The sequence below is a fragment of the Otolemur garnettii genome, unplaced genomic scaffold (assembly GCF_000181295.1).
Source record: "Otolemur garnettii isolate 467f Iridium unplaced genomic scaffold, OtoGar3 scaffold00006, whole genome shotgun sequence".
NCBI classification, from domain to species: domain Eukaryota; kingdom Metazoa; phylum Chordata; class Mammalia; order Primates; family Galagidae; genus Otolemur; species Otolemur garnettii.
Window position 1 is genome coordinate 24,563,857 of NW_003852401.1, and position 22,098 is coordinate 24,585,954.

The window sequence follows — 22,098 nt, forward strand, 5'->3', positions numbered from 1 at the left end:
CTGTGTGTGCATAATTCTACACATATTCTATAAAAGTCTCTCTACATATGCTATAAAAAGAATTCAGGTATGTGTATACACACACATACTTGAAATCTTTATATAGTGGTATAGTTGTCTCAAGGGGATCTTTACACATGCCCATATTCCATACTTTGCTGTTTATTCACATATGTGGTACATTTTTATGTATCAGTTCATACCAATCTGCTGAATTCCTTTTGACACCTGACAAATGTCCTTCTTATAGTACACTATAATTATTTAACCAGGCCCCCAGTGAAGGCTATTAACATTTTCTGCATTTTTCGGTCAGTAGAAACAGAGCTGCTATCAACCTATTTGTTCATAGATCTTGGCAAAATGTGAGGGAGGCAAGTGGACGTTTCCATACGGTAAATTTCTAATAGTGTTCTGTCAAATTAGCATTGAGAAACAGTGCACCCATTTCACTTTCATGGGGACATTCGAAGGACAGAAATAAAAACACTTCAAAGAGTTCAGTCCGCAAAGGCACAAATGAAGGTGCGCAACCCGAGGAGCAGAGAAAACCTGCTCCACACTATCTATCCGAGACAGGCGCCCACAGGTACCATTTTAGAATTTGATGATGAAGTCACTGGGGATGTGGGTCTCTCGCTCAAACCAGCTTTGCTAGAATATCATGTCTGCGGGGTCTCAAGGCACAATAGATATTGTCATGGAAGAAACAGTTCCGGGAAGAATTAGGATCTTTCGGGTGTCTTTTGGGAAGTGGAGAGGCCAAAAATACATTTGCAAAAATGAAATCTTTCACAGCTAAAAGACTGAGAGAGTGGGGCTGTCACAAACGGAACGTAGTGGTAGCACGCCCCCTTCTTCATCCCAAGGGAAGGCAGCAAAGGCTGGCAGATCCTACGGCACAAGATAACTTCTCTAGTCCAGGCTTCTGTCTATTATTCCCAGATGTCTGCTTAAGGAGCTCCAAGGTGGGCTCTTTGCTTTGGATGGAGCAACTTAGGACATGAAGAAGACAGAGACGAAAAGGCCTACCTAGTAATGGAAATGCATAAAGATGTGGGGGCCTCTAAACAATATGGATGCCCTAGTCGCCGGGGTATTTCTAGATAATCTGGAAAGACAAAGAGAAGTATCTCCATGTATGTAAGTGTGGCCTTTCCTGACAAGGGAGTATAGGAAATCCCTGGGAGCTGTGAAAGGGCAGAAGAACGGGAGTACGGGCAAGAAAATGCATCCGCTAGACACAAATGTGTGCATAATTCTACACATATTCTATAAAAGTCTCTCTACATATGCTATAAAAAGAATTCAGGTATGTATATACACACACGTACTTGAAATCTTTATATAGTGGTATAGTTGTCTCAAGGGGATATTTATACATGCCCATATTCCATACTTTGCTGTTTACTCACATATGTGGTACAATCCAAATGTGCCTCGGAGTGTGGGGCTGTCAGGCCTGTATGTCAGAGAGTATGTCCCTCAAAAGGCCTACCAGAAAGGCTCAGTGGACAAGCAGGCTAATGGACAGAACATCAAGTGAGCTCTACAAACAGATTCCTCAGGTTTTACAATATGAATCCATGAACCCACATGCACCCATGAAAAATCCCGATTACCAAGTGCGGTGGGCAAAATATCAGCTGCCCCTGACATGTTCTTCCTCTGGAACTGTGACTATATTATGTCACATGGCAAAAGGGATCAAGATTGTTGATCAGCTGACCTTAAGAGGAGTAAATTATTTTGGGTTATTCAGGTAAACTCAATCTAATCACACAAGGCCTTAAAAGTAGAGAAGGCAGAAGAGAGAATACGAGAAGAGGGGTCTACCTGTTACTGCCTGCTTTGGTAATGGAGCAAAGGATAACATGAGACAAAGGATGCTGTGGGGAGCAGCCTTCAGCTGACAGCCACCAAGAAAATAGGCGTTTTGGTCCCACAAACACAAAGAATCGAACTCTTGCTAATCACTAGGCTTAGAAGAAAATGGATTCCTCCCTAGAGCCTCCATAAAGGAGGCCGGGCTGGTGATACCTTGATTTTAACCCAGAGGGACTCAGGCTGGACTTGTGACCCACAGAACTGTGAGATAGGAAGTTGGTGGTAATTTGTTGCAGCAGTAATAGAAAATGAATACATCAGGTCTCAAGAGATCACAGAAAAGAAGTAAGATGGGATAAGAGGGTAGGTATGTGACAGTAAGTTAGATAACTGGGTCTAAGATGATGAAATATATAGGTAAGGTAGGTTACAGAGATATATTCTTCAAAGGCTAGAACTAAGGAGTAGATGAAATTGAGAAAGCTTAAAGTACTAAGAAGGCAGAATCACTTAAAAGAGCAACGCTGAGAGTCCATGAAGCTGTCCGGAAAGAGACATATTATATGTAACACTGACAAGGCTGTAAACTCCATTCCGTGTAGGAATATGTACACATCACATACTATTCAAAATATTTTCAATAATTAATGGGTAAGAATGCTCACAACAAGATTATGTAGAAATAGCCTGGCCCTGGCCCAGCAGCTGGCCTGTAATCCCAGCACTCTGGGAGGCTGAGGCTGTAGGATCGCTTGAGCTCGAGAGTTTGAGAGCAGCGTGAGTAAGAGTTAAGACTCTGACTCTACACACATTACAATAGAAAAAATTAGCTGGGCACGACAGTGCAGCCTATAGTCCGAGCTACTTGCGAGGCTGAGGCGAAGATCCCTTGCACCCCAAAGTTTCAGATTGCTGTCAGCTACGGTGACAACAATGTCACCTGCAGTCAAGCCTAGGTGACAGAGCAAGACTCTGTCTCAAAACAAACAAAAAACAAAACAGCCTGATTAACACTGTAATTAATACATGTGGGCACATTCATTAATGACTGTCAATACATAATATTATGTACGTTAACATCTTGCTGTAGGAAAACACTCGTTGCTATGGAAAACGTTCACAGTAAGTAGGAAAATCATGGCCCAGAACAGTATGTTACTTTCATAAACAATATTTAGAGAGAGACATCCAGAAGGCACCTTCTCAAAATGCTAAATATATATCAGCATAAGGAATTACATAATATTTTTTTATTTTCAAAAACTATTTTCCAAGTCATCTATACTACGTATATCATGAGAAACAAACCTGATATTTTTTAAAAAGCGTATTACATAGCAGACCATTTTAACGCTAGGGATTTTTTTACTTTGAGAGGACGTATGGGGTTAAAAACATAATGAGGTAAGAAGAAATTTTAGACTTCTGAAAGCCGCCTTAATCTTTGGAATATTAAGGCTGTCAACCAGGGGCTACTGGAGAGGAACAACGGAGGCACTTCCCTTGGGCGTGAAATTTAAGGGAAACGTGAACGCACTCATCAAATAATATTCTAATGGAGTATTTTCAAAAATTCAAAATTAGTGCCCCAAAAATCCATGATGAAAAAAACTATTAAATTTTTAAATAACAGACAGCAACCAGTATCCTCTCACCAAAAAACAAAGCGAAACACCCCCCCCCCCCAAATTCTGTGATAAAATAGCCCACAGGTCCAATTTGGTTTGAATCACTGCCTTAGAAAATAACCGTCAAGGTGAAGTCCCTGGCCCAGCAGCAGAAATATCCTGAGAACTTGCCTATTCTCAGACCCCATCACAGGCTACTGAGTGAGAAATACTGTGGGCAAAACCCAGAAACCCAGGTTTGAGAACCACTGTGCTTAAGCATGGATAGGTGATGTTGACAGTAGCGTGGACAGAAAATCTTTATTAACATTCAAAAGTTACAGTAAGGGCGTGTTTGCCATGAGCCTGGCCCTGTGCTAAAGTTTTACATGGTTGGAGGTCATTTTTATTCCCTCAGTTTTACAAACTAGGATTAAACACATGACCCACGTTTGCTCAGCCAGGACAAAATGGGCTAAGGATATGAATCCAGAGACACCCAACTCTAAGTCTTTCATTTGCATCTATAGAAACATCCATGCTAATGAGAACAGGCAAAGCTGTGGAAGAACCCCATGCTGGGGCTTACCCTCAGACTCTGACTCTTCTTCATCCTCCTCTTCCTCCTCTTCGTTGCTCTCATCCTCACTCTCTTCCTCTTTGGCAATTTTCTGCCGGGCACTCTTAAACACTGACTGTAAGACGATGGAGTCTTCGTAGATCTAAATGGGCAGAGTGGCACCTGTTAAAAGCTGCAAGCTGAGGGCCCGAGACTCACCCCTGCAGTGAGCTCTTCCGTACGCAACACACCAGCTGCATCTTACATGGATTTTAGTAGAAGTGTCACCATGGCTTTTATGTCTACATCAAAACTCAATAGCAAAACAACAAAACCCAAACACAGGCATACATACTGTTATAGCAGAATGTCTGAATGTAGTTGAAATGATTTCAAAGTGTGTGTGCAGGCACTTGGAGGAGAACAGTGGATAAGATATCCTCCTCCTGGACCACACAAATGGTATTAAAAAAAAAAAAACATTTCTTATTTGAATTGTTCTATCAAACACTGTAGTAATACTGTGGTAAAGCGACTTTCTTTAAAATGCAATTCCCCTAGCAAAGTGAGGCCTCTTCTCTATAACCTAGTTTATCAGTACCAGCCAATACTTATCCTATCACACTTTATTTTTAGTATGTGTACATACCTAAGCATAGCCTAGGTAGTGCTCAGATAAAGTTCAGGAGTGATCCTTTTTCTTAAAACATTGAAAATAGAACTTTAGAATCCAGCAATCCAACTTCTGGGTATATATCCAAAAGAGTCAAAAGCAGGATCTTGAAAAGACATGAGCATACCCATTTTCGTTGTATTATTCATGACAGCCAACAGGTGGAAATTGCTCAAAATAGTCAATGGATGGAAACAAGCCAAGCAGCCATGGATGGATGAACGGATAATCCAAAGTGGTATAGACATTTAGTGGAATATTATTCAGCCTCAAAAAAGAAGGAAACCCTGTCACATCCTACCACATAGATGAAACTTGAGATTATGCCAAGTCCGTAAGTACGCAAGTCAATGACAAAAAGACAAATACTATATGATTCCACTTCTATGAGCTATCTATAAAGCAAGCAAATGCATAGATTCTGAAAGCCTGGGGGAGGGGAAGATGAGGGTTGTTAGTAAATAGGCACAAGAGTTTCCGTTTTGCAAGATAAAAAAGTTCTACAGATCTGTTACCCAATGTGAATATACTTAACACCACTGAACCGTACACTTAAAAATTATTAAGATGAGAAATTTTGTGTTATGTCTTTTTAGCACAATTTATAAAAAACTTAAAAGGAAAAAAAAAAGTGGTCCTTGCTCCCCAGGAATGAAACGATGACTGAGCAGCTTGTGATAAGCAGCAAATGAACAATAATGGCAGCGACCATGACTGAACACAAGACAGAGAGACAGAAAACACTGTGGGATGCAGCCACCGGGGAATGGTGGGCAGAATGTACCAGAGACATAGGAGTTGAACTGGACCTTAACAGTGAGGAAGGCTCTATTGGGGTGAGAAAGAGGAGGAGATTCTCAGGAAATGAGAACATGAAAGATGCACCTGGGCCTGCATCACTGTCAGTTTCCTCGTTAGGATACTGTACTGTGTTATGCAAGATGTTACTATCTTGGGGAGATGCACAAGGTACACAGGAACTCTCCCTATTTATTATGTCTTACAACAATGGTCTTTAAAAAGTTAGAAGTGCCTCTGAGAGAGCAGTTTATGGTGTCAGTCCGGATGGACTATGCACTGTTGAGTCTGAGGAGAAGCAAGCAAGAAATGAAGCTGAATCCGCAGCTGAGTTCAGACGGCAGTCTCCAGAGATGAAATTCATTCTGCATGGTGCATGGGGAGCCTGTAAGCTGGGGGGTCGGGGAGGGCACTACCTGGGTAGGGTAAAAAGGTGTTTAGTGAAAGACAAACGAGTACCCCGGATGAACTGGGAAGCTAACCAATCCAGAGGCCATTTGTCACCTGATTTCGACTGTGAGACAGTGAGAGTGTAGACAAGATGGGGAGGCTGTGGGGCTGGAAAGGGACTGAATGATAATGTCATACTGACATCAAGGATCCAAACGTTTATCCAGAGACCAAAGTTGCCATTCACAAAAACCCCCTTTGCTGACTCGTCTGCGTACTCTCTGCTTCCTGGCTTTCATCCTTTCTTGAACACAGAAGGCTTGCAATCAAGACCTACCATTTTAGTCAAGGTAATACTACTAATAACGTAGAAACACATAGAGTTTGTTCAAGGAGCATTCTCAAAATTCTATGTTCTCCAATTTGAAGACTGAAATTGACATGGAGGCAAGAGTCAGATCAGAAAGCCTGGAGGAACGTAACAGTGTTTTGACATCGCACTGGGTGGGGGTCACACTGACACGGTGTTTTCTTCTCTCTTCTTTATGGGTAGGAGAACATTAGGCCAGATATACAGATTTTAAAAAGTGGGTTCCTTCAAAAGGTGACAGTAATTGAGGTGTAATTAAAGTGAAAGTGTCCTCCCCCTTGTTATTTTAATAAATTCAGTTCCCTTACATACTCTCAGACTTGCTAATTATGGAGGAGAGTCAGGAAAATTGCCATTGGGCTAATAAAAAGGATTTTTTAAAAGCAATTAGAGGTAGTTTTTTTTTTTTTTAAATATACATGTATTGTGTTGTCTTAAACCACAGTAGTTTCAATTCCTGATTCAAGGTTACAATCAGAGAAATGAAGGTAAATACAATCAAACACACAATCTGTGTAAAATCGAAAGTGGTGGAGCCAGCCTTTCAGCATTACCTTAAATGATTTACTTGACTTCCTCCTCTAATTAGAAGACAAGCCTTGAAGGGAAGAGTGAGTAAGAGCTAGTACAGCTACGGCACAAAGTAATTTGAAACTGCCCAAGCTTCAATTTACTTAGACGGGTAACCTGAAAAGACAGGCTTTTATTTTTTTCTTTTTCCTCCTGCTAGGGTAGGCACAATGATTCAAAGGATAGAAAATGAAATATTTTACTTAAAAGGACTAAGCCCATCTAAGGTTAAGAGCTTTCCAGACCCGCTGGAGACAGACCTGAGACCCCTCCAAGTTGAACGTCTGAGCGTTGTGACAGAGAAGCATGACGTCCTTCTCTAGGTCGCCGAGGCTCCGGTACTTATGGTTGCGGATTCTTTCCTAATGGAAATTTCGAGTAAGATAGAGAAAAGGAAAAGGAAGAGGAAAATGCAACAATTATTACTTAGTTAATAAAGACCGATTCTCCCTTTGTCTTCACACCGTCCAGTCCTGCCAGGGATGGGGACTGCATGACCCCAGGGAGCACCATTCACCACCAGGAGCACCCTCCCATGAGTCTTCCTTCTTTGCGGGGGGAGGAGCACATGATAGGAGAAAGGAGCAGCAGCTGGAGGGAGGCTGAAAGGTCTTCAGTGAAATGCAGTGAAGCATATGAGCTCTCGACATCATGGTGAAGTAGCATATGAGGAAAGGCACAAGGACATCCCAACCTATCTGGGGGCAGACCCTTGTAAGTGGACAGACAGGATGCCACCCTGAGTCCCAGCTAGAACCATGCCAAGGAATTTACACCTTTCCTTCATTTACTTCAAGAACAAAGTGGGTAAACAATACATCTACCTTTATCTTTTTGAAATCCACTGGCTTCCTAATTAATTCATAGTATTCTGGTAATTCTTTCCTTGAAGGTAACTGAATGAAGACTTCACTGAGCTGTCGCCCTGAACTGTAGGGTGGGTGAGACAAAGAAAAACAGCAGATCAAACACCACTGAGGAAAGGTTTTTTTTTTTTTTTTTTTTTTTCAGAAAATGGCAACAAAGCAAATTATACCCCCTTTATATTGACGTGGGGCTCTTCAAGTCAAGGAAAATCCCACAAATGTACTAGAGATTCATGCCCCTTGTGCTAACTTCAAAGTCACATTCAAATACAATTTGGGCCCCACTTCTGTTACACATATGATAAGGGAAGTCCACTGTGGGTTTCTCTTTCAGAGCCAATATATCTCTTCATTTTGATAGAAATATTTAAAATATCCTATTTAGCCAAACATTTTGTTTGTACATGAATAATTGGTTAAAAAAATAAAAAACCTGACAGACTTTATTTCCACACTCCTTTGTCTTCAAATTCACTTTATGTTTACAAAGCAATTCAAAATAGGTTAGAATATACTCCCAAATGAAACGCTTTTGTATGTACTTGAGTGTGTATCTTCTTGGTCTCAATCCTTTTTGGGTAATTTATATACCATGAGCCACACACACCTTTATTATTATTTGCCAGAGGAACCCCTTCATCTCACTTAACTGCCTTTCTGTGTGTGTGGAGAAATGTGGGCCAAGAAAGAATATACTTAGCAAATTTAGATGCCTTGTGTTTCCGGGATTGGTGCTTGTCCCTTCCCCCCCAAATTTGTGGTAGGTTTATTTGAAAGCAGGTTTAATAGCAACAAACGCTTACCATTTTGTAAATCTGAAACACAGGCTACAAAGCAACCTAAGCTTTTAACATCTCTTAGAAGCAGACATGGTTAAAGGAACAAAGACATTCATAATTTAGGTTCAAGATCCTAATCTCTGATCTGGCCTACCCAGATCAATAATGATTTGCGATGCGTGGTATAGTCATTTTTCACAAAAATCTTGCTCCCCTTACGATGCCATTTTTACTTCCTTTGTGAAGACAGAAATATCAAAAAATCATAAATCACTGTCATGTAAATTTCAGGAGGTGATTCTAGGAGTTTGTGAGAATGCTAGAAGGCGGTAGCAAAGCGTAAGCGACAATATGCTGTTTTAATCCACGGTCCCAGTTGTATAATTAAAAAGTAATCATAATGACAGTTATCATAAAAAAGGCATGCGCAGTAACTCAAATGGTTGCCTAGCAACCAGTGGGAAAACTGCTGAAGTGCAAAGGGGCCTGCATAAATTAACTGAAAATCTACTGTCAAAAGGAATGGGCTAGTTTTTCTTTGATACTGGTCACTGTTTTTGTTTTTATTTTTTAATGCACATATGGGCCTCATGAATCCTAAAATCAGGGGCAAACAAGAGTTTTAAGAAGGCTGTAGTTTACTAGGGAATTGGATTTTTAGATTATTGTAGTAAAATCCAAGGTGCTCTCCCGTCCTCTCAACCAGCCCTCCCCGCCACCCACCTCGGGTCAATAAATGCATTCGTACTTCCATAACTCACACCACCCTGTAGTGTACGGAGAAAACTCTTGACTGTCACCTTCAACACCTCAATTTCTAGTCTAACCTTTTTCTACCATTCTGAGATTTATATACTCAAACATTTTACCTGTTTGAAAAAGGAGCATGTGAAATGCAAGGAAAGTAATTTATAGATATTAATTTTTCTGTTTGCGCCAAGCGACTTCTTTATAATTACCACTCTCCATAACCTAGCAGCCACCCCAAAGTCAGACCTCTTTGTAATTGTAGATTTAACACCAGATCCCCCTTCAATAACACCATGGTGTCATTTTCTACATTGCCAACAGATGGTGTCATTTTTCTATTGACAGATTACAGCACATCTTTGCTTCCTACACCTGTGATGGACACATTCTTAATTCCAACTGCGCTACTGGTAAAATAAAAAATAAGCGGTTTGGACCAATAGTGTAATAAAGCTCTAAGGAGCAAAATGGCTAAAATAATCTTGGTCTGGTGTCTCTGAACTCAGTCAGGCCCTAGGAATTCTACACCCTATAAGCAGACGAATCCAGAGCTGTCTAGGTTCATAAACAAGAGAGCTGAGTGCTCTGAGACTTGGGGCCAATTCTAGAAAATGAGAAACAGAATTTATTCTGTTTCAAAAATAAAGGCTCAGGTGGACTTTTTAAAAAAAAAATTTTTTTTATTAAATGTTAGCTCTGTACATGTAAATGTAATGCAATCATGGGGTACAGTGTAGTGTTTTCATATACAATTTGAAATATTTTCATCAAACTGGTTAACATAGCCTTTATGTCATTTTCTTAGTTATTGTGTTAAGACGTTTATATTCTACTTTTAGAAAGATTCACTTGTAACCTTGAAAGATCAACCATAGAGGTGATCCCTCCAATCACCGTCCCTCCACCCATCCACCCTACTCTCTCTCCCCTCCCCCCAGGCTCAAGTGGACTTAAGAAAGACCTCTACTCCACTTTCTCTTCTCCTGCCCTAAGAGTAAAGAAAGGGCTTAACAGGTGGCGCCTGTAGCTCAAAGGAGTAGGGCTCCGGCCCGATATGCCAGAGGTGGCGGGTTCAAACCCAGCCCCGGCCAAAAACTGCAAAAAAGAAAGGGCTTAACTACAACATGAACTTTACCTAACAAATGCAAACAGCGTAACCTAATCATTTGTACCCTCATATTAATCTGAAGAAAAAAAAACAGTAAAGGACAAGGGCAAACCAAGGACGCCATCTGGGGACTATGTTACTTGCGTCATCATCATTCAAGTATCTCAGGCTGGATCCCAAAGCCCTCCAGGATATGTCCTTATTTTTTGCAAACGCAACCTGTACTACTGACCAGTTTCACATCTGGACAGGATAGCCGCTCTTCTGTGTACCCCCAAGTGCTGTCTCCTGCCCCTTTTTATGACCAGGTCTCTAGGCCTGATCCATTTCTCACTGAGTGGCTGGGAGGAGTTCTCTGTACTTCACTATCCATCCAGGACTAAGAACCTATTCTCCATGAAAATGGAGGGAATTCATTTCCCTGAATATTACACTAACTCTCAAGCCCCTCATTTAATTCTTCCATGTTTGTCTTGTAACCGGCTCTGAGGCCCCATTTAGCAGGAAGTCAGAGTCCTGAGCTTTCAGCTTTTATGTCACCTACTGAAAGCACTGAGGTCGCAGGACAACATATTGCCACAGTAATTTACTTTTTCCTAGGTTACATATTTAAAAATAAGTAAAACAAATAAACAAAAAAAGGGAAATGAAACAGCTTCATAGAGTTTTGAATTCTTGGCATTTCTTTTTCAAACTTGAGCCAAGCAAAGGCTTTTTTAATATACCTTTTCAAATAAGTTGGTTTTTTTTTAATGTTAGTTTTTTCCCCCCCTTTTAAAGCAGAGAACAATGGACTAATTGTGGAACGGTTTACAGAAGGTGTTCTGTTTCTGGTGAAATGCTTATCCTACCCCAAGGTATTTTCCATTCTGTCATTTTACACAATAAAAGGCCTAAGTATAAATTGTTACCTCAGAGCACACTGCTTCCCAGGACAACAGTGGGGGCCCCCCACCCCCCAGTCCATAGATGGTCTGTGATTTTGATCGATTTTGCACAACGAGGTATCTCAGACCAAGTGTGACTCTGATTAGACACAGGGCAGGCGAGGGAGGAGTGTACCCTGAAATGCAAATTTAAAGGGACACATTGGAGTCAAGGGTTTAAAGTCATGGTGGACACCTCTTCACAGAAGTGAAAGGGCTCAGAGACAGACGCGGCCATGATGACACAGTATGTGGGATGAAAAAGCCTTGTAAACCACAGTGTAAGTGGGGGACTGCAACCTGCGTGCACAGCTTAGACATACCCGCACCACTGAGATTCAATTTCTTCTATTTCATCTGGGAACCAATTTTTTTCTTCATTACCTCCATAAATCAAAAGGAATAATTCCACATCTATGCTACCGTGACTCTCAAATGGTGACTGCTTACCTTACCAACTATATATAATGTCAGCTTTACCTCTCATTACATTTCAAGCTTACAGGTGTGCACAAGACCAATCTGCTAGTTATGAAGCCCATGCCTTTAAAATACCGGCTGTTATACTGTTATATGTCTTTGGATGATTTTTTTCCGAGTCCAAACCAAGATTGATATTTGGTGAGGATTTCTTTTTTTTTTTTTTCCTTGTCTTTATAATTTTTCTTTTCACCTGCTCAAGCTGATTTGTTGATAAGAATTCCTACTGGATACTTCTGAAAGAGAGATCTTAACCAAAGCTGAAGGAAGTTTTGTTTACATTAATTAATCAAGGTAAAGACTATCTTGCCTCAGTGAGAAAATGATGTCATGCTGTAGAATACCCACTTGAGGATAGAGAGATTTCACAGAAAAGTTATCACAGTCCTAAAGGAATCAAACACAGGAAATCATTTGAGAAGAAAACTTTAAAAATTGGGTCAACATTACAGGGCAGTAGGTTTTAGGGGCAGGTTCCTATGAAGTTGAATACATACTGCTAAAAAATTTCCTCAGCCCATAGCAGTATCTCATTTATCTAGGGAGCTCAAAGAAACCTGAGCCAGCCATGAACCAGGTGTCTTAAAGGACCGGCATTCCATATTTGCTACTGAGATGGCTTATCTCCTCAGTCTTACTGAGTACTCATTGGTGATGATTTCTAACAAGCTTGGAAATCTGATCTCCCAGACTCTTGAAGCGCAGAAGTAACAGCAAAATAGAGTGGGTAATGGAATTGGTGGATCATGAAGGATGGTGAACATATAATGCCCCTGAGTTAATCAGAAAAAAACAAGGCTGCATCAGGTTCATGCAAAGTGAATGCCCCACGTCAGGAGATGAGAAAGAAAGAACTCTCTCGACTCAAAAAGAAAAGCACCGAGACTTCATCCAGAGTCTTAAATACACTCACCCTCTGAGGCCTCCTTTTACTTTTGGTAATCTGCTCGAGGCTGAAACACGGACCAAAGCTTTATATATATCTGAAGATGTTTATTACAGGATTATTTAAAATAATGAAATAATACAAAGCAGCCAAAATGCTTAGCAGTTGGAGAAAGGACTAATAATGGAATGTTAGAGAATCTAAAATTATTTATTTTAAAACTATATGCTTAAAAGAAGGAAAAAATTGCCTATGTCATAAAAGGGGAAAAAAAGAAATACAGGCAGGATATCGACTGGCAGGTGTGGTAAGACGTCAACCAAGTTTTTTAAAAGGCATAAAAAAAGGACCAGAAGGAAATCTGCCAAAGCATAACAATAATAATGTAGCCTTATTCCACAAAAGGAATATTTACAATTGAATGTAATTTAAAAACATATTATCCATAAATAAAATAAGTCTCAAACACTTTAATTAGGTTACCTTCTTTGAAAACAGTATAATTTAATTTTTCCCAGGAAAATGATGCCTAAGGGTCATGCGCCCAACTTTTATTTATATCACCATAAACAGCACATTTCACTAGTTGGCCCTTTTTATTTTTTTTAACTCTACCATGCCAGGCCAAATAATTACATAAAATTTTATTTCATACGTTACAAGCACTGAAATCTACAAAGTTCCTATTTACTTCTTGAGGATTCTCTCATTGGATTTATTACTATAAATCAGAGGTGCTTGCAACCGTATGTGAGATTCAGATAGTATTATTATTATTGTTGTTTTTATCTTTTGGGGTGGAAACATTTTGAAGAGAGATTTTCAAAGGCTACCCAGCAATCATTTGACTTTTGGAAATACTGACTCAGGACTGTTGGTTTCTTACCCTCTTTGTCTCACCTGACATTTCACAATAGCAGATCAACGTATGGAATTCTCACTGCCTGTAAGTGAGATGATGATGATGGCTGAACAGCCTGTTGCTGCTTTGGCCAACCATTTCACCAGCTTTTGCCACCTCACCTGCTCGTGACGCAAGGAATGCCTGCCTTTAGAAACAGAAGGACCTACTTTCCCGGTCCTTTGATCCTTTCCTGAGTCCTCACTTCTTAATGGTAAAAGTGCTTGAAAGCTTTTGGCTGAATTGTGACCAAACTCAAAAGCACAAAGCTCTTACAGACAAACAAAATCAAATGCCCCTCCACCTGTGCCCAAGTTGCACACGCTGCTTTGTTAAACAGTGGGTCATGGCAGGCATCTTCGGAATCCTGCTTTTCCTGCAACAGACCTTTCGGTAAATTTTTAAGGAAGACATATTAGGTGTGATTCTGAAGGAATGAGACAGATTTTTTTTACCCCACGAATATATGAGGACACCCGTATCCAAATAACTGCTATTTTTCAGGGCAATTCATTTTTGATCAGAGCGTTTGTAGAGTGGTTTGGAAAACAATTTGTCAGCCCTGTAAGAAAACCTGTTTTGTTATTTCCAGCGAGGACTCGCTCCCCTCCCTCAGAGAGGGGTCAATCTCTGCCGGTGTTAGACTGGAGCTTAAGAGGCAGAGACCCTGGGGAGCGGGAACTGGGGGCCAGGCTAATGCTGGAAGCCAAGGGGAGGACTTTTGTGCCTTAGAAAACAGATGGACTAAGTTTATTTGCAGGCTGCCCACCTGCTGTATGTGGGTATAATTGGCTAAGCACCATAAATAAGTGTCAAGTCACCAGGAGTCACGGCAGCCTGTTCCAGTAAACATTTAAAGTATCAATATTTGCAATGAGGGCAAAACAAAGTCCTGGAATCCATACCTCCTTGAGCAGATTCTCTCCGGACTAAATGTAATAGTTGAGCTCTAACTCAGCATTTCCCAAAGTGTGCTCCACAGAACACTGGCTTAATGAATTACTAACAGAGTTTCCTGAAAAGAGGGATCGTTCTTCAAATGAGTTTGGGTAATGGTGGGTTAAACAATGTTAAACATCTGCCTTTATAGCAAGATGTCCCAGAGCCTCTGACCATACTGGGAATCTCCAAGAAGGAACTACAGGACTCAAGGGGGATGACCACCTCTGGGAACGCCATCCCAGACAATGAGTGAGGCACTGACCTCCCCTGGCTGCATGTCAACCCTGTGCTGAGTCCAAGGAAGGGAAAAACAGCATGAAGGAAGAAAGGCTATTCTCCTCCAACTCAAATTCGCTACAAGTGGATCAACTTGGTCACACTGCTAGTTCATGGCAATTTCACTGTAATCAAATTAGGGCCACTAAACGTGAAGGTGATTGGGCTTGAGAGCCATTGTTACAGCCTCTCTCTCTCATTTAAAGAAATATGGAATGTCTGGTGCCAAGAATGCTAAAAATAAATTTTGTCTAAAAGAGCTCGTTGGCTGGTCCTGAAGGGGCGGTCAATACTAACAACATAATCACAGCGTTCAAGGCTGTTAATAGCCATGGAGAGAACCCAGCCATCTTGTGATGAGTATAAGGGCCTGAAAACACACGCACACACATACACGTGGAGCACACATGTACACACAGTGCCTTCACACATGCCAACTGTCCCTCTACCTGTACTCCTGTAAATGGCACCACTGCTGACTGATCACTCAGGGCAGAGATGGTAGAGTTGCCTGTATTCCCCTTCTCCTCACACATCCACCCTCCTCCTAAGTCTTGTCACTCGTATCTCTGAGTATTTATTCCTTGTCTTCCTACCCACTGCCATGTCCTTACTTTAAGGACATCTCCTTCTATACCAAACAACATCCTTCTAGCTGTCCCCTTCAATCTGTCCTTCACACACGCTGAGAGTGACATTTCTGAATAGGAATCTGCCTGTGTCTCCATGATCCCCTCCAGGCTCCCCACTCTCCCCTGCGGAGCCAATTCTGGCTGCCAGGGTGTCACCTCTCTTCCCTCTCACTGTACGGGCACGCCCAGAGTTCAGGTGTGCCCTCCATCAGTCCTCTCAAAAGAGTGCTCTTAACAGTCACTGCAGTGACTAGAGAGTGCCCTGGAGACTCCAGTCCTAAAAAGAAAGCAAGAATTCCTCGACTTAGTGTTTGGGGCCTCTGGGATTTGCTCTGCTGCTTCCTCCAGCCTCACCTAGACTGTCTCCCTCCTGGTCCCCAGTTACCTGCTCACACTGAGATATTTGTGTTCTCCAGGGGAGCCTGCTTTCCATGTCTCCACAGCTTCCCACACACTCAGGCCACTGAGTGCCTCTGCTCCACCCCCCAGCCTCCCCTCACACAGTCTGCTCAGGAAATTCCCACTCTGCCCACAGCCAATGAGACACTCTTCCCACCCTGCTGTCCATACACCTTGTTCATACCAGTGCTTATTTGTATACATAGCTCTTAAAGTACTCCATTTGTGGACAGGTGTGGTGGCTCATGCCTGTAACCCTAGTACTCTAGGAGGCCAAGACAGGAGGACCCCCTTGAGCTCAGAGTTTTGAGATCAGCATGGGCAAGAGCAAGAACTCATCTCTACTAAAAAGAGAAAAATTAGTGGGGTGATGTGGCGAGCACCTGTAGTCCCAGCTACTCAGGAAGCTGAGGCAAGAGGCCTTGAGCCCCCAAGAGTTTGAGGATGCTGTGAGCTTGGCCGATACCACAGCACTCTCTCTGGTGAGACAGAGTAAGACTCTGTCCCTAAATAAAAAAATAAAATAAAATGCACCATTTTATTTTTTTACTATTTTCAAAATGTACACAGAGACTGAGACACAGAAAACGTTCAGTGCTACTGAATATATGAAGAAAGGACTTAAAAAAAGAAACAAACCAAACCGCTCTTAAGGAAGGGTTAATTTGTCATAATACAATCCCTATACACCATGTTGCTGGCTCAAGTTTATGGGAAAAGGAAGCATGGGTGACAGGTAGACAGAGATGAGACAGACTCCAGAGACCCCCGAGTAGGCAAGTGCCAGCCCCTTGCTACGCCTCTGGAAATGACAGCTTAAATGTGTCTTTAGCGAAAATGGATTTATGTAGGTCCTAACTACATATGGTCACATCATCTTCCCTTGAAAAGCCCAGGCATGAAACTGGAGACTTGCAATAGCCTTTGAAGTTATTAATCTGCTTTTCACGGTCACATGACCATTGGACAGAAGAGGGGCCAGGGGAAGCGGAGTGAAGTGTATGCCACTCACTAGGGTGGGTGTTTAGCCCATCCATGCTGTTTAGATCAGAAGGCCTCCTTTCTAGGCACAGAGGTAAAAGTGTTTACCCAGTTTGGTGCATTGTTTAAACCACACAAACTTACAGACGAGTGTTGGTTGTTTCAATCATCAAATTCAAATCCACACTGAGTTGTTTCTCATAATGGCAAAACCAGAAAACGATTCTTGACGTTTCTTAGTAGACACTACAGTTTGTGGGCCTGTTTTCTAGGAATAATTATTGTTTACTGAACAATAATAAGAAAAATCAAAACTTGACAATCTTGTCTAATACTTTCATCACCACCAGAAATGGGTAGGTATAAATCGCTCTTATTTTATTATCTGCTTAAATACAGAAGAATGCCACAACTGGTGATCAGTATTCATTCTGAAATACAGGATACAGCCTCAGTTCTTTTTCCCTACATTGGATCCTACACTGGTGGGGAAAAGGCTGTAAAGAATGTTATTGGCGGGAGGCGCCTGTGGCTCAAAGGAGTAGGGCGCCAGCCCCATATACCGGAGGTGTGGTGGGTTCAAACCCAGCCCTGGCCCCAAAAACAAAAATGTTATTGGGTTAGTTGACAAAGTTGGAACATGGATGAGAAAGCACTGTATCAGTATTTCTGAATAGTAAAAATTGAAGGGAGGAAGGAAATGTTGTTTTTGACATATTAATAACAACTCCTAGCCCTAGTATTTTATGTACATCCAATTCCCCAGCTCAACCAACATCAAATTCTTACAATATCCCAGGAGAAAAGCACCTCTGTTTTTCCCCCCAGTAGAAACAAAGCCACACAGAAGTTAAACAGACTGACTTAGGATGCTGAGGACCACACACAACGGGTAGGAGAAGAAGTCACACCCTGAAACCCAGCACCACTGCACAAACAGGAGGAGACTCAGCAACCGCCCTCTGCACTCTGAGATCAACTTGAGCTTGCAGACGCGGCGTGAACATTCACGCTTCACATCCTGCAGGGCAAGCCACCACAGGTGCTGAGCAGCAAGCTTCTAAACCAAGACAGCACAGAGTTACAGAGCCAGCAGAACAGACAACAGAAGCGGCTCTGGAAGCAGGGAAGGGACAGAAACCCATCTCCACACGTGGTGTTGCGGTACGGCAGGCTTTTGGGAAGCTCCCAACACCTTTGTAAGAAGTGCATGTATGTGCAGACTGGACACATCAAGGTTAAAACACAGCACAACTTCAGAAGCCATGACAGCTGCTTAAGAATACTGTGCTTCCATCCCCCGCTCCAAGCTCCAAGTCGGGGTGAGGACGTGAATGGAGAAACCTGCTTCCCAAGCCTGATTCTACGAGTCAGTCTATTTCATGTACCAAGGGATACCTGTGTTTAGAGACATGGGAATACAAGACAGATCCTGACCTGTTTCCTTCTATTTCCAACTGAGAATTACTGGGCACCTTCTCCACGTTACACCTGTGGTAGAGTAGAAAGAACACTGGAGTCAGAAGACCTGGGTTCGCGTCCCGCCCGGCACCTCCTTCCTAGGCTGAGTGACCTGGTGTAATTCACTTCACTCGCCAAGCCTCAGTCTCTTCACCTACCTGCCTTGTTGGAAGATCACATGGGGTTATGTTTAGAATCTCACTCTGGAAAAAAAACAAGAGTTCTCCAAAAAGAGGGAAAAAGTGGATTTCCCAACCTCTCCGGGACTTTTGCTTCTGCCAAACACAGAAATGTCGATTGCCCTGGTCCCATTTCCCTTCACACAGGTCCCATTCATTATTCCAGAAATAGGGGAAGACAGGCGGCCACTTGCTAGGGGTGTATGAGAGCTTGAACCGGGAGCATTGGCCTACAGAACTCTAGCTCCTCATTGGTAAAATGGGCACAATACTTACCACAGAAAGCTGCTGTGAAAATTAAATGGGATAAAGTGCCTTGTTACTGTAGCCTGCACAAAGAGGCTACGTAACAGGCGTCCGAGTGCCAGCGAATTCGGGTTCTGTATGCCATCTAACCAGTGGCTCTGCTTCCCAGAACTCTATTCTTTTTGAATAGATCACTGAATCCACGATCTTCAAGTGGAAATGAAAATAAACCACACCTGAGGTCTTCAGCCCTCTACAGACCTCAGGGGAAGCCTCTTCAGTTGAGGACTTCTGAAGCTGCTAAATTGGTGTCCCTTTGTGTGGTGGGAGGGAAGCAGCTGTCAGGTTTGATGGATCCTGGGAAGCCCTCCAAACCCTCCAGACCTTACTCCAGGTGCCGGCAGCACCCTATGGTATACACATCCTACTCTCGGCCACTTCCAAATCCTCCCTCACGGCCACCCCATTCTGCCTTAGAGTGTAGAGGGGAAGGGAGGTGCAGAGAGAAAAAAGCATTAACCAAGGACTAGAGGGATGACAGTGCACATGTATATTTCAAACATACAGAATTACTTGAATGTCAGAAATATAAGGAGAGCTGGGAGGGGCGTGTTAGAAAAAGAAGTTGGGAAAGTCTTCAGGTGCAGACTGTGCTAAGACAATTCTCCTATGCTCAGGAGTCTGAGAATCACCGGGCAGGCGATGGGAAGCTACAGAAAGTTCTTCAGAGGTACAGCACCGGACAGGTGCCTCAGAGAAGAGACCCGAGGCTGGACACGCTGACAGCACCGCAGTTGGGCCAGGCTGGGAAGGGCCTCATGAAGACAGTGTGTGTGCGAAGGCAGGAGGAGGGAGCCTGGGAGACACTGCTGGGTGTGCTGAGGGGACTCTGTACTTGAACGTGTGTCACCAATAAGGCACAGGGTTAGGAAAACATTCACTCTTTCACGTTTAGGACCTTGGGATGATGCTGGTATTGATCAAGGGGGTACAGAAGCTAGAGGAGACCATGTCATCTCACAGCAGTTTAACAGTGAAGGAAGTGAAACCTAGCAACTACAGATGCCATCTCAGACACTTTCTAGAACAAGTTGTAAATAACTCAAAGGAAGGCATAGTTCTAGAATCTGAGACTAACAGAGACTAGAGTTCAAAAGAGATGTGAGGTTCTGAATAAATAAACTCTGGCAGAAAAAGTTCAAATCATTCTGATAAAGAATACACATAGGTCAGGAATCTGGCTGGCTGGGGGCAGGGGGGATGGGGAAGTACAAATCAGGCAGAGTGTGGTGGCTCACACCTGTCATCTCAGCACTCTGGGAGGCCCAGGTGGGAAGACTGCTTGATCTCAGGAGTTCCAGTCCCTATCTCTACTAAAACTAAAAAAATTAGGGTGGCGCCTATGGCTCAAAGGAGTAGGGCACCAGCCCCATATGCCAGAGGTGGAAGGTTCAAACCCAGCCCCAGCCAAAAACTGCAAAAAAAAAAACTAAAATAAGTAGCTGGGTGCTGGGTAGTAAGACTCTGCCTCAAAATAAAAAAATAGAAAAAGGAAGTACAAATGAAAAAGATCTAAAAACAAGACAACAGAAAATAAAGAACTAAAAAATAACATGAGGGCCAGGTGTGGTGGCTCACACCTGTAATCCTGGCACTCTGGGAGGCTGAGGTGGGTGGATTGCCTGAGCTCATGAGTTGGAGACCAGCCTGAGCCACAGCAAGACCTCCTCTCTAAAAATAGTTGGTGTTGTGGTGGGCACCTATAGTCCCAGCTACTCAGGAGGCTCAGGCAAGAGAATCGCTTGAGCCCAAGAGTTTGAGATTGCTGTGAGCTAAGATGCCATGGTACTCTACCCAGGGTAACAAAATGAGATTCAGTCTCAAAAATAAATAAATAAATAAATAAATACAAAAACAAGGACACAGATTTGGTTTTAAAAACATATGTTACCACTGACGTATCTTAGGAAGGCAGCATGAACACCAAAATGAAGAGTCCATCCGATGACCATCAATGTGGGGAAGCCTTCAACTCAGTAAATACCTAAATGCACTTCAAGTGAAGCACTTGGGAGATACAGCCTAGGAAACCTTTTAAAATAAGAACCCAGCCCTTCTGGAGAATGGGTTGATTACACGGCAGCTTTACTAACAGTAGTTCAGCCTTATTCAAAATGAGGAAAACACTACAGATTATTTCTGGTGGGCATGGGGATTGTACAATTCCCCAGGCCGGCTGCCCATTCAGCAGTACCCAGTAGAGCGCTGTCTTCTCCACTGCAGGGTGGGCCCCAGCAGTGTAGGGCTGGAAATAAGACACCAATGCAGGAAGTGTTTCCTGAAAGAATGAATGATTTTTTCTAATGTGAGGAGAATTAAGTTCAGAACAAGCTGAAGTTTACCCCAATTTCTACCATACCAGCAGAGCTTATTAAGGACAAGAACATATTCACTGCTGGGGGGAGAGTGCCAGGATGGCAAGAGCGCCCCAATGGGTGCAGGGGTTGTGTGCATGGACTGGGTGAGCCAGAGGGCATCCCCTACCTCCTTTGCCCACCTCTTGGCAGCCATCTTCAAGGCCGGACCTGATCTCCAAACCCTTTACAGATGGCAAGGTTAGTCTTCCTGTGCACTGCTCCTTCAAAGCCTGTGTCTTCAAATAACTGGGAGAGCGGGAGGAGGTGAGGACACCCTACTCACACTCTGTTTCCATATTCTTTGGTTTGAAAAGCAAGGCCTAATAAATGCTGAACAAAAGCTTCTGATGGGAGAGGTGATAGAAAGAGCATATCAAGTCGCTTCAAATAAGTTCAAGTGTCCAGTTGCAAACTAATTACATCCTGAAAGTGTGCAGATCGCCTCTGCCAATAATGCTTAGGAAATCACAGAGAACAGAAATGGAATCAGAAGACTAGAGATAAGCAAAAGTCCCGATTTCGAAATGAGAAACGAAACTGTGATGCTTGATGTTGACCCTTGGTAAAAAATTAGAGGAAATTATTCAGATGCCACGGGGCTATTTAGAAAAGATAAATAACATCATTAAGTACCAGCGGGAGGTCTCTCAGAAAACGTCCTGGCAAAGTAACCTCATTTCAGGTTTTCAGCAGGGTTTCTAGGTTGATCCTTAGGAGAGGCTACAAGCCTGGTGTATCTTGGTTTTAGCCTTCCTTGCAAACCTTGAGAAAGGACGAATGTGGGTGACAGGAGAGCATGGCCATGTGAGCTCACTGATGGTCAATCAACATTTAGGATGACCAGTTCAAATAGCTGTGTCGACCTGATTTTCAGGGGCCTGTCATAGAGACCTGTCCTTTGTCCCCTAGAAACTTTTCAGTCATAGCTGACATCAAATTTACAGATGACGAAAACATAGAAAGATAAGTAAACATAATTATTTTTTAAAAAGTAAGAACTCGGCTTGGTGCCTGTGGCTCAAGTGGCTAAGGTGCCAGCCACATACACCTAAGGTGGCGGGTTCGAATCCCGCCC

The 22,098-nt window shown here is 42.7% G+C and overlaps 1 protein-coding gene across 1 annotated transcript in view; it reads right to left on the reverse strand.

Moving 5' to 3' along the window:
- Positions 1–22,098, reverse strand: part of SMARCA2 (SWI/SNF related, matrix associated, actin dependent regulator of chromatin, subfamily a, member 2) — a 169,304-nt gene that overhangs the window by 3,779 nt on the left and 143,427 nt on the right. The window contains 4 exon segments of the mRNA XM_023509150.1: positions 4,024–4,156; positions 7,055–7,156; positions 7,619–7,724; positions 18,158–18,211. Coding sequence (XP_023364918.1) covers positions 4,024–4,156; positions 7,055–7,156; positions 7,619–7,724; positions 18,158–18,211 — 395 coding nt within the window.